Genomic DNA, 13,255 nt, shown 5'->3' on the forward strand with positions numbered 1-13,255 from the left:
TACCTCATTGCGGCTCTTGCAGTTTTTATTATCTGCAGGTTCTCTGTAGCTGTAACACTATATTTTTCTCTTTCACACCACCTGATGTACACATTTATCATATGATTTGCCTGGATAACATGTAAACATTCTTCACTGTGCCTCAGTCAATAATAAACTAATACTGATCATTTTTCTCCAGGCGGACACCTTGCCAACATTGTCACATTTTGTGTAGGAAGGAATTGCAGATGCTGGTTTAAAACGAAGATAGACAGAAAAAGCTGGAGTAACTCAGCAGGTCAGACAGCATCTCTAGAGAAAAGGAATATGTGACGTTTCAGGTTGAACCCCTTCTTCAGACTTGTCTTATTTTTTCTTAATTCTGTAGACTCATATTTTGTCATTCTTGATAAACTAAAGGAATGTCTCAAAGAAATCTGTTTGTTCGAGATAAAATTTCATATGTCTCCCACTAATATTTGATTCTTGTCTTTCTCCTTAGATTTAAAATTCCTTCAAATTCTTAATAATGGAGTCAAACATTTTGGGTGAACATTAGTGTGTGTGTGTGTTAGTAGATTGTGTTTGGGTGTTATTGTGTGTGCTTGTTAGTGCATGTATATGTATATGTATATAATAATCACAAATTATCACACCAGTGCAAGGACAAATGAACAATTATGAATGAGTTTATTCATTCTGAATAAGGATTTTGAAAGTGGGGTAAAACTGTGCAGAGTTAGTACAAACTGCCTTGGGAGTGTTTATGTCAATTAAAATGTCCTTCATGAAAAATGTATTGGGTTGTTCACAATAATCTTTACAAAAACAGTATCTGTCAAGATTATTGAGGGCATCACAAGGATATTGAAGAAGTAAACAGCACTTCAGAAGAAACACAATATTGCAGAAAATATAATATTATTTCTTATAACATAAGAAATGTTGGAGGGGTGTTCATTTCACGGCTTTGAGAGAAATCAGAGATGTGGAGACATTGACAAAAAATTATGTCCACGCAATTTGTGTGGCAAAATAAAACACAAAATGCCTTGAGGTCAACAAAATTTGCATCCTTTCTCTATGACTTTGTTAAATAAAATTTAAATTATTTTCTAGAGTTTAAGTAATTTCAGATCAGTGATTTGACTTAAGGACTAGTGTTGGTCTTTGGTTCTGATACACCAATGATTAATTTACTTGACTTTGAATTGGAAATTATTCATTTTCAGTGCAGTATTATGAATCCAATACAACTGCAGTTAAAATGATGATAGGAAAGGTGGTTTAAGGTTAACCTGGTTTTATGGTTGCCAGAATCTTGGCCTTGCTTAAAGAATTAGGGTTGCCATTGTAAGGTGCGAGGTGAAATGGGCATTTTACTGAAAACATGAACACTGTTTGATAACATTTGTGTGACAAACATGTGGTCAGTCACATGACAACACACCTCTACTCTTGAGGTTTTTATTGTTATTACTCCAACAATGACATTTGACCTTTTTTAACTGCCTGTGTGTAGTGGAGTGTTTAGGGCTCACACCTGGTGTATGTAATAAAGTACAGCATGCATAAATAATGAAGGAATGTTTGTGAAACTTCACCGAGTGGCAACTGACTGTGACAGGCTCTTTGCCACTGTTAGCCAGCTCTCGCAATACTAACACAGACACTCATTCAAAGGAGGGGAGGAACTTGTTAGATATTTTAAATAATTAATCAAATGCCAAGTATTTCTTTAGATTTCAACCAAAAACGCTAACATTTCAAACCAAGGTGTTACAGCAATTCAAACAATTGACAACTAATGGTTTTCAACAGCAGTCAACCAAAGCAAACTCCAAAAAGTAAAATCATTGTATATGCATATTCTATTTTTGGACCACTTTCACTGTGGAAATGCTCTTTAATTTCACAACATTTATGGTTTTGTTCACATCACTTCAAACTGGAATTTCATGTTTGCACAGGTGTCATAAGGTCGTTCATGTAAAATTACAGTCAAACATTATTAAATATTGCAAGGACAACCCAAAATGACAAAGCAGAGTCGAGGACAAAACTTAAAGAAAGCAATCAGGGAGAAAGCTTGAACATTAACTTGGGTTATTAATAAAGATTGATATGCAACCATTTTAATCATTACTATTGACAAAATATCACATAATCATGCTTCCAGTTCAATCGCAGATTGCTTTAACTTTTATGATATCCTTACCATTTACGCTAGGGTAACAAACAACTGCTTATTTTCAACTTTTTTTTAAATGACTTGGTTGTTTTCAAACCCAACAATTAAACTTTGAGAAAAATGTCATGTTTTCTCATTTTTAATCTGCATATTTTCTACAAAATTTCAATTGTATAGTAACTTTTTTGAGGGAGGGTAACAGACAGCTATGGAAAAAAAAGAGAACTGAGACAACAGGAACTTCTTTATAGGTTTAAGTTACTTGTGTATTTTCATATGCAAAGAAAAAGCCCTGGTTAACTCAAGTCCCATTTTCATCACTCTTAATTGCCTGCAATTCAATATAATTTGCAACACTAAAGCCTATCAAATATCTAATTTCACTATCTGTATTAAATTTAAAGTACTTGCGTATTTGGAGATGATTGAAAAGTTGCCTGTCATCAAACAATTCAAACATTTTATGGCTAAGTTCTTATCAACCTGAGATTGTTGGTGTATGCTGCTTCATGCATAATGAACAGATTTTAAATTGTGGATGAGTCAGGACAGGGAAAGAGTCAATATAATTTATGCTTAATCTGGGTGCCATGTAAATAGTTTACAAGTCATTTCTAGTTCAATTAATATAAAAATGCTGTCGGCTCCAAATGCAACTAACTAGTCTGCAATGCAGTTTGATTTTTCTTTTAATTTTAACTTTCTTTCTTTAGTTAAATAACCACAACTATACGAAGTTTTAAATAGAGTGATCTATTATGTTTGCTGTGCATCTGTCCAGAATCGGTCTGGTAAGTGTAACTGTCCACTGAATAAATTGTAGGAGATTGATGTGTGTTCCAAATGTGACCTTTCTTGATAAAGAGTATCATATCTTTTTTTTGTCTTTTAAGTTATCAGTTACTACTGTACTTTCCTATCTGTACAACGACAGTTCTGGCTACGTATACGACCTATAATCGCCTTATTTATATAGTTAGCACATTAGATCCGATTACCTAGTGCATACGAACCCTGTTTGATGTATCACTTGGAATACTCCTGAACGTGGAAGCGTTGCTCCTGCCACAGCAGTTTAGAGAACCTTGCTCAAGATGACAGTATCCTCGCCGTTCCAGCCATATCATTCTGAGCTTCACCTCCTACTAACGAACATCACGAAAGCAAACGTAATTAGGGTGGTCCCTGTTATCCAGAACTCTTAGGTTTATAAAAAACAAAAAGGGAACAGAGGAAGTGAATAAAAACACCGAGGCAAATATGTCCTGAAATCAATGCAATTCCTCAGGCTTTCTAACGTGTCCATTTTAATCAATGTTCGCAGTCTGCTAATGCACAAATGTGTAAAATGTTCTGCTACTCGTTTTATTTTGGCTTAGAGAATTATTAACAAGAAAAGTTGTAAAAATAAATGCGTTTGTAATTTTTTTTTCTCCCCCGATTGGTTTAGGTCTGTTTAAATTAGAATTACGGGTCGTTTTCAGAGTTCTCTTTTCTGAGAATATTTTAAGTAAACTGTTGGCTGGCAAATTCCGAAAACCAATAGAAACTTCCACGGCACAAAGAAAATTCTTTGTTTCACGGTGGTAGTTAGAAGTTTGTCATCTTGCATTTGAAAGAGACTGATCACAGCATTAAAAAAATGACGAGCTAATGAACTTTAAACTATAATTAAAATCGCAACTGGACGAGGAGTGAGCAGGCAAAATTCCATCCAGGTCCAATATTGTTTTAAGTTGATCGTACTATGAAATCAATACATTTTTTTTTATTGGAAGGGTTGTCATATTTTAGTTTTTTTTCTCGTTTAAAAAAAAATTCAGACCATGTGAGGTGAAGATCATTTTACGATTTTACTTGGGAAAGAAAAATAATAAGTTTGCCCACAAGTGCACTCGCGGTAAAATTACATGGGCAGCCGATGTAAGACACCCCCATACCAGTGAGTAACTTGGCGTGTTTAGTGAAATTGAGCCTTTCTCCGCTAGCATTGCTTCCTGGGGAATTGTATTTCCAATCCCGCTCCCCACTCCAACCTCGGTTCCCAATCTCACACAATACATTAATGAGAAAGGGGCTTCAATAACGCCTCCTCTTAAAATAGCGCTGCTTTATGAAGGCAAGACGGGATTTCGATGCACATATTTTTCATATGCACGTCGAAAGCGCTCGGGTGTTTGTTTGCTGTCGCCCTTAGTGTAGGATGTGTTATTTTCCCAACCGAAGACGTAAAATCAACCAAAACTCGTTTGTTGTTGAGGAGCCTATTCCAATCTAAGTGAAGTGGGCAGGGGGATTGATAATTCTGAGGGGAAAAAGGGGCAACTCACTGGTGGCATATTCGGGTCGCTCTTTCTGAGCCCAGTGTCCCCCTACTCAAAAGGTTTTTTAAAAAGCTGATCAATGGCTTTGATAACAATTTAATTCTGCGCGGGGTATCTGAATAGTTCTTGCGCCTTTTATATTTCATTTTTTCTAAGAAAAGTTTAAATGACAGGTTTTCCCCCCCTCACCAATAAAGATCAGTTGGGCAGATAACACGGTCGCGTTTTAATCACGAGTAGATCTTTATTCTGGCGCCTTTGTAATGATATTGACGATGATGGGATGGTAGACTGGGGTTTTTTAGGGGGGAGGGGGCAGTCACAGAATAGGAGTAAGTTTCCTGATAAAGCACTATAGCCACTCTGGCTATTCATCATAAGTCTGTACGAAGCAGATAGGTCGAAAGAAATTATATTCCACTAAATAGTGTGTCTTCTTATCTTGCGTATACCAGGGGAATAAGGGACAAACCGATCGATACAGTAGCTGCTGTATGGTGCTCGCAATTATCAATAGCTGGCTTTACTCTCTCATCCCGAGCAGGGTTCTATAATGTTGCCTAATAGTAACCTTCTGGATGGGGACTAGCGTATCAGTCCAACAAGAATTTAGTCCGCAGGGGGAATGGACGAGAGGAACTGTGAAAAGGGTCCAAATAACCAACCCCCCAAAAAAATGATTACAATTGATGTTTGACAGGCTGTTTGGGTTTGGCCGTGGTGGAGGGAACTGAGATTTCCATTTGATGGTAACATATATCATGGTGATTGTTGTAGAATGACAGGCTGTGCTATCAATTATCTGTCGGTGTAATAACAATATATAATATCGGTATGTTAACATCTGCCCCGTGCAACGGGGACGCGAGCATATGTGTAATTAATTGTCGCTTACTTACCGAACATTTCATACACTAAAAAGAAATGTTTTTTACACACTCGTGATTTTTGGATTTATTTGAAAATGGGGCAGGTCGGCACATGAATCCCGAATTTATCCCCCCCCCCCCCAATCTTCAGAATCAAGGTGGACTGTTAGCCGGATATTTGGAAACTGTTTTGACATTAATGTGTAAAAAGCAAAAGTTATGAAGCTATCACATCAGCACTCGTGTCGGTATAATCGGTAGAATGCGCAACAATCGCCAGATCAAACCGAATACATTTCCAATGTTTTGCGAAAGGCTCATCTTGATCAATTTTATTTCAACTTGATCTCTTGGACATATTTTTCATATAAATCCTTTAAAAAAAATACCAGCGTAAGTCTTAACTCATCCAAGTATCAACTGACCCAACAGGCTGTCGTTTTGTAAGGTGCAAGAAAAATAATACAATGGCTGATTATTTAACCTCATACTTTGCCAACCTTATTTCGCTGACGCGTCAAGAAAGTCAAAACTCAATATCGTTCCAAGATAAAAGACATTGCCATTTTTCTTCGCTTTAAACTCTTTCCCAGTGTTTGTAATTTCCCATACCAAGAAATATATTTTTTCAAACTCGCCTTCAAATGCTTACCGCTCGATATAAATGATAAATAAGTTTAATCTATAAATTTCTATAATTACATTGGTTAAACTACTACGTCGCAGACACCAAGAATGAATAATTAGATCCTTCAAGAAAAAAAACGTAGATTTGTTTTCCCAAGTTTTATTGATGCAACTTCGCTAAGATCTGATAAATTCGCAAGATTCCCCCCCAGCTCCATCTCTGCCACTCTCCAGGGAGTCTACTTATTCGTAATTTACAAACTAAATGATCATTGGAATACTTTATTGTTAATAATAATATCTGGGCGTCGAATTTGTTTAATACGTTATTTAAAGATTCTCAAAACTACGAGAGATTTTACCGACAGGAGCGAAATATATATTTATGTTGTGAATTCGTTTTATTTCAGTTTTAATTGTGAGATATTGCCGAAAACAATCTCCAACATTTCGATAAATCCCGCGAATCTACAATTTTCGGTTTTTAAGAGTTAATTAAATCCATGTAATGCAAGACCCCGTTTCGCATTCAGCAGCGACTTGCAAATGCGAGTATCCAAAGAGTTTGCGGAGACGGCGAGGTGGGGGTGCGCCATGATCCGTGTTTCAGGTTAACGAATGGGTCAAATTTATTTAACATATATTCAAATGATTCCGCCTTACTGCGCGGAGAGCTTGTTGGGGGCTTGGTGAGAAGCCGCACTTGGATAATCACCGTGAGCACTTCGATCTTTGCGGTGTAAACATATCTTCGTCCTTTAGCTGCATTATTAGGCTGAAACAAAGTATGCAAAATAAGAAAAGGCACGCTGCGCTTTCATTAAAGCGGTTATACATCCATTAGCTTATATCCTGCATTCATCCGAAGTTTGAAATTTGGGTCCAACGAAGCATTTGAATGCATAACCCACGCGTGCTTAAAGACACGTTGAATGCAGTGAAATATCAAAGATATAACCAGTGCTCTCTCCGTTAATCTAACATATTTGGGTGGCAATTATTAAAGGTGCAAGTAGGTGACCAAGGGGCAATCTTTCGTTGTAGTTTCATTGCACGGTAGGATCACGCATTCCGTGCGACATGCTCGTCACCAATATCACGATCAACAAGTGTTTATCCTGATAATAGGATTTTAATGGCATTTATGGTCAATGCAAGCAAAATAAATGCTCAGTCCGACTGTTTGCAGTGCAGACCGAAAGACGCGTGCAAGCAGCAATCCTTCACCCCATGGTCCCTAAAACAACCGGAATACGCGGTCTCTGGACCGCATGTTGTTCGTCTAAAATAGGAATAAATGAAAGAAGATTGATAAATATTTTTTTTTAATCGTTTTTATACTATGAGTACATGATGGGATTATAAAATAAAATAAAGTGTGTATGTCTGTGAAGAGAGAGAGAGGGAGAGAGAGAGGCTATCGGTGCTGATGTTTGAGTTGGGTTAAAGTAACTATCTGGTACATCCTAGCGGCGACATTTCGTAGTGTTGGTTGCGCTGATGCTGAAGGCGGAAAGGCAACAACTTGTTGGCTCAGGCTGGGAGACACGCAAGGGTTCTCATTACATCCCACACCGGCACTTCCTCCCGTCCAACCTGTAAACTCTGCGGCCCACAACGTTACCGTGAGGGGGTTTGCGCTGAAGCCGCGGGCAACTTTGGCAAGGACATGAGATGTCGGTCTACCGTAGGGCTCGCTTTTTATTTGGCGTTGGACGTTGTGTGTGTTGGGCTCGGTGACGCGCGGCATCATCAAGGCTCGGACTCGACCCGCCGCAACCTTAATCTCAGCTACGCCTCGTAAGCACAGCGCATGGAGACCGACTACAAGGAGACGTGACACTCACTCCGCTCCTCCTCGCTTTAAGCGTAACGTCCCGCTCCCTTCCACTGCCTTTCTGCCTCTGCTCACACACACACACACACACACCTATATATGTACACACAAGTATATAAAGCACACGCACACGCACAGACACTACGGAGAAAAGTTTGTGTGTTTTTTAAAAAACCCAATCCAAATCGAAGTGACTACTAATCAGAACAAATATTTGTTTGCACATATATCTCTAAACAGTGCATGCTCTGGAGAAGTGTATGCGTGTGTGTGTGTGTTGTGTGACAGTGTGTGTTGTGTGTCTGCACAGGCCGTGAAGAAGACTTTTTTCACAACAACAAGAAAGCAAGCAATCATTTTTGGTTGTTGCAGAATTTCTGCAAACTATGCCAACAACAAGCTTGCTGCTCTGGGGCTGCACTAGGAGAGCGGGGAGCAGCGGCGGCGGCGGAGGGAGAGGCAGAGGCAGCGGCAGCGGCGCTGCAAGTAGTCGGGGCCGCGGCTAATTGATCACTCGCTCTCTCTCTCTCTCTCTCTCGCCTCCCCCTATCCCTCCCTCCCTCTCTCTCTCTCTCTCTCTCTCTCTCTTTCCCTCTCTGCTCTCCCTCTCTCCTCTCTCTCTCTCTCCTCTCTCTCTCTCTCTCTCTCTCAGCCTCTCATTTGAATAATCTCAAAGTGTCTCCCCCTCTGGAAAGGATCCAATGGTCTGTCAGATGCTGCGATGATTAATCGCAATGCATTATTGATAATCATAATTATATACCGACATGCGCACTTGCGCCACTCTTGCCCGGCTAATTTCCGTAATTTTGCAAGTCGGTATTTGTGAAAAAATTTTATATGCCTCGCTGATGTATCTGCCACCATGTCGCGCCGCAAGCAACCTAGACCCCAGCATCTCAAGTCGGACGAGGAAGCGGTGCCAATAGTTTCTCAAAATTGTAAGTATGAATTTCTTCCAATATCATTATTATTTAATTATGTTTTGTAACACCCCCCCCCCCCCCCCCCCCCCCGGACTCTCACCCTCTTCCCTCTTTGGATTTTATATCAAAAATTTTATCAATCATTTTTGTCCCGGAAAAAAAAAAGGTTGAAGTTGACGGGAGAGGGAGAGAAACATTTTAATGCATTTATTTATTTTATATAAAGTGGTGGTTGTGGTGATGGGGGGGGGGGGGGGGGGGGGGAGAAGCTTGCATCATATTTTAGTCTAGCTTGCAACTCTGCAATGTTTGCACAGATGTCCACCCCCTCGCCCACCCCCTCCTTCCTTTAATATGGACTTCGGACGAAGAATTAGGGGAAATGCAGCAATATTTTTCACCCGCTTTTTGGCTACTCGCGAGTGAGCGGCACAAGCCGCCAGTAGTTTCAGGAGTGTTCGGTTAGTTTTAGAAAGTGATACAACTGGGTCAGTGCGTTATCTTTCACTTTTATTTCTCTTGTTTTGTAGTGTTTGCGTGTTGCAATAAAAAAAAAGGTGGAGGTGTTTTGAAGGGGTGTGTTGCACAGGGGGGCAGTGGACGTGAAGGATCAGAGCGCTAGGGTGCTTACCAGCTCTGTCTCTCCTCTCTCTCTCTGTGCTTACACTGAGAGAGTTACAGACGGGCACCAAAGGCAGATGGAGTCGGGGATTCGGTCCCCGGAAACCAAACAACAAACACAAACACCCCTCCCCTCCCTCTCTCATCCCCAGCTGAGTGTTTCCAAGAAACCTTTCAGTTGAAGTGTTTTAAGTAACAGATGTGAGCGAACACTGTGTTGGTCGCTAAATCCTTAATTCCCCTGGCTTTTAATTCGCCTAATACCGGACCTTGTAACTTTGAATTGATAGGCAAGAGGGAGCGAGTACGTGTGTGTGTGTGTGTGTGCGAGTGTGTGTGTGTGTGCGTGCTTTCAGATATAAACAGCGTGATCGCTAAAGGACATCCTGGTTCGTTTGGGGCTTGACAGAAGTTTTCAGTCTGGTGTGGGATGGTGGAGGGAGGTTTAGCTCGATTGTTGAAAGAATATTCATTTAATTTTGTGCCTGGAAATTTATTTCATTTCAGGGACTTTAGGGGTGTGCAGGTTGAGGGGTGGTGGCGGAGATTGTGTGGCCAGCGGTCAGTCGTTGTGACTGGTGCGTGTATGTGACTGTGATCAAAAAGTCCAGCTCCAGTTTCCGTTACCAGCCATCTTTGATCTCCCACTTTAGGACTGTCCCCCCCCCCCCCCCCCCAAAAAAAACCTGGTTACATTGAAAGCGTCGATTTTTTGCTTTGCCCAGTTTAAGCGAAGAACACTCGTCTTTTGAAATGCAGCGCCTACAAGAATCGTTCCATCACCTTGTAAATTCAACGATTGCGTAAAACTAATAACTAAACCAATATTCTTTAAAATATATATTAATTCACTCTTCTAATGACTGTAAGAGTTTTTATTGCCCTCCCTGTTATTTTTGTTTTGTTGTATTACTGAGATTAAATGCAACTGTCGATAAACTGACCATCATCTTTATTCGACTCGCTGCTTGCTGCTGGTTAGACCATTACATTTTATTTTGGGAAAGCGATATTCTGTTTCAAAAATGCTAGCAGCCAGGAGGCGACGGAGGAGGGAAAGGACTTGCTTAATAAAAACAAAGGTGACAGCTTTAAACTGTCAAAACGCGTTTGCACCTGATGTGAGGGTTAAAGTGGAGGGGGGGGGGGGGGGGGGGGGGGGAGATAGGCGCATCGTGGTCAGAGTTCAACCTCCCCAAAAAAAGCTTGCCACTGATTAGATGCTATTTCTTTTTTTTTTAAACTGTGCTCAAGGATAGCATCGTCCCTCAGAGTCAGGCGCGAGAGAAAAAAAATAATTGTGAGAAAGTAAGACAAGAACCATGATATATATACATAATTTAGAAAAGTGATTCCCGGACTGTTCTGCGTGTTGCAGTGCTGGTTTATTTTACAGCTGCCCTCATCTCTCTCTTTATATATTTTGGTGCAAATTAAACCTTCAACGTTGGCATTCTCAAAGTTCAGCTGCGAAGTCGCGCAAGCAAAAGCGGGCGAAATACATTTACCTTCACGATTTTTTTTAAAACTTCACGTGACTTTACTGATATGATAGTGGAAAATTATATGACTGTAAAATGTTAAGACTGGTATTTAAATCAGTGTGAGAATATAGGTGAATCGCACCGGTTTGTGTCTGTTCAGTTTAAAGACCGGGCCAGGCTTAAATAAAACCAACAAATTGAACCATGCGCTTGCACAAGGCAAGAGTAGATTAAGTGCAAAGTGTCTCTTTTTTGTCATGGAAATGTTTTTTGTTTACTTCAACACGTAGAGTTTCTCACACTTGGGCTTGTTTTGTATCGGCTCTCAATGACTACATGACCGAATGAATGGATTTATTTCTGCGGGGGGAGAGAAAAGAACAGCTTCACAATCAAAAGGACTAAACTGCACCCCAGTGTGGAATTTTTAGCATTATTATTGTAACGTGTGAATAGCTCCAAATCGGCTCTCACAAGCGATCAGTTCAACAATGTAACGATTTCAAGGCATTAAATCCAAATGGAAGAGAGGCCTTCAGAAATTATCCATATATTTTTGGTTTATTGTGCAATTTTTTTTCGTAATAGTTAGTTAAATATTTACCCACAAACTTGCATACACGAAAACATTTGCAGCAGAAATGTTGGGTAGTGGAATTGTAGCCTGCTGTATTATCTTTGGAAGGAAAATAGGTTTGATCATTGTATTTAGCATCCGCATTTCAGGAGTTTTTAAGCAGGGCGCTGTGCGGGGCAATTGGTTGCTAGAAAAGTTTGAAGTTTAGTTTTCGCACTGAGATTGAGATTGCGATATAATGCGCTGGTTTAATCAGATCATCACATCATTAATCTGGCAGTCAACAGAGAGACTGATTGAAGTTCAGAGGGAGAGGAATGAATGGCTGCCTTTTTAAACCCACCGCTATGAAGAGCAATATCAACCAAGTTTACATGTTATTATTTAATTGGGTAAGAGAGTCTCTGAGTTATAATTTCCCCCCTTTCGGTGAATCAAGTGATGCATTATTTTTCAATGGTGTGAAGTGTTGAATTCCTTGGCATTGGTGGTGCAATAATTCTTGTTATGACACACTTTCGAGATGGTATATTGAAGTATAAAATGGAATGACCTCAGCTCATTTCCACTAAAGGTATGTATGATCTGGAGAATCAAAGATTATTAATTTAAATTCATTTACTGTAAATCCTGCACGAATTAATATAGAAAATATGCCTCTTTAAACTTCTGAAATAGCAGTGCTCTGACTTCAAGTTAGATGACACAGTGGGCAACTTGAATACTTGGATAAGGACAGCGCATAATGTAAATAAGAGTTGCTCATGCCATGAGTCACTTAAATTTTCCATCCCGATACATTGCATGCCTGAGCGTCCTCAATGATTTATGCTTCAAAAACTATCTTTAATAAAGACAAAACACTCCTCTCAGGGTGCAGTTTTGTGTTAATATTTGCAGAATTGAATGATAATACTGTAGAAAAAAAAGCTCTGTGGGAAGTATTATGACCTGTCATTTGTAATGATAGTAATCTATTTAGTACAATAGCTGATATGCTTGGTAAGAGGCATCAATGGACAGTACCGAATCTCTGCTCCTGTTCCTAGCTGCTCTGCTAAATTAAAACTGTTCACTCATAGCAGGTTGTGTTTGCCACAACCGTAAATAAATTTTGTACGCACAGTTAGAACTGCCTTGTGCTTTTTTATGTCACATTAACGATTGATTAATGAAAATATAACAGGAATTTTAAGTTGTCATTACAGAAGAGGGAACAGAAAAGATAATTTAGTTTTAAATTGTGACAGATGGTGGTACGGTTAGTGTAATAATTTGTGTCAGTAAAGGATGACCCTCGATTTATTTTATTTAACACTCTGTAGTAAATTTGTACCAGAGTATTATGTTGCTAACATAAAACAATGATGCTTGTAGATCATTCATTTTGTGTGCGCCTGATGAAATGTATTCTCCTTCCAAAGAAATGTGGAGAATGTATAAACTGTTTTATTCATAAGGGAATACCTTTTTAAATTGCAACTTCAGATAAAGAAAACCCCTCAGCTACACTGTTAACGAACATCAGTCACCTTATGTAGTAAGAGTAACACAGCAATAAATACCAACCGCTTGGAACTTTATCTGCTTAAAAAATATTCTTTGTCAATAAACGCTGCCAGCTCTGTCAGTGTTACTGTATTTGTTGCTGCATATTGTACTTTTTAACATATGCTCACGCAGCATAATGCGGTGTCATTTTTCTTCAACTAAGAAGTAGTTAAATGTTGTGGCAATTGTTCTACTTTCATTTTAAAATAATCAAATTATATACTTTGCAAAAGCATTTGATACTCTTATTATAAAAATGTGTTTGT

The 13,255-nt window shown here is 39.3% G+C and overlaps 1 protein-coding gene and 1 long non-coding RNA gene across 10 annotated transcripts in view; one reads left to right on the forward strand and one right to left on the reverse strand.

The window, feature by feature from the left end:
• Positions 1-3,322, reverse strand: part of LOC144593150 (uncharacterized) — a 43,463-nt gene extending 40,141 nt beyond the window's left edge. Inside the window, exon 1 of one of the 2 annotated variants that reach the window (XR_013547209.1) lies at positions 3,187-3,322. This is a non-coding gene — a long non-coding RNA (uncharacterized LOC144593150). Of the gene's footprint in view, positions 1-3,171 lie in introns of both variants that reach the window. The other variant, XR_013547210.1, reaches the window with a different exon arrangement.
• A 4,656-nt stretch (positions 3,323-7,978) lies between these two features.
• The window catches only part of LOC144592747 (sal-like protein 3), a 66,792-nt gene continuing 61,515 nt past the window's right edge, over positions 7,979-13,255 (forward strand). For 6 of the 8 annotated variants that reach the window (XM_078397697.1, XM_078397698.1, XM_078397695.1 and 3 more), the window contains exon 1: positions 7,979-8,771. Coding sequence is in view for 4 of the 8 variants with exons in the window: in XM_078397695.1 (XP_078253821.1) it covers positions 8,696-8,771 (76 nt within the window). In the remaining 4 variants the exon portion in view is untranslated. Of the gene's footprint in view, positions 8,772-10,179; positions 10,243-13,255 lie in introns of those variants that run through there. The other 2 variants (XM_078397700.1, XM_078397701.1) reach the window with 2 other exon arrangements.

Source organism: Rhinoraja longicauda, chromosome 4 (genome assembly GCF_053455715.1).
Source record: "Rhinoraja longicauda isolate Sanriku21f chromosome 4, sRhiLon1.1, whole genome shotgun sequence".
Taxonomy (NCBI): domain Eukaryota; kingdom Metazoa; phylum Chordata; class Chondrichthyes; order Rajiformes; family Arhynchobatidae; genus Rhinoraja; species Rhinoraja longicauda.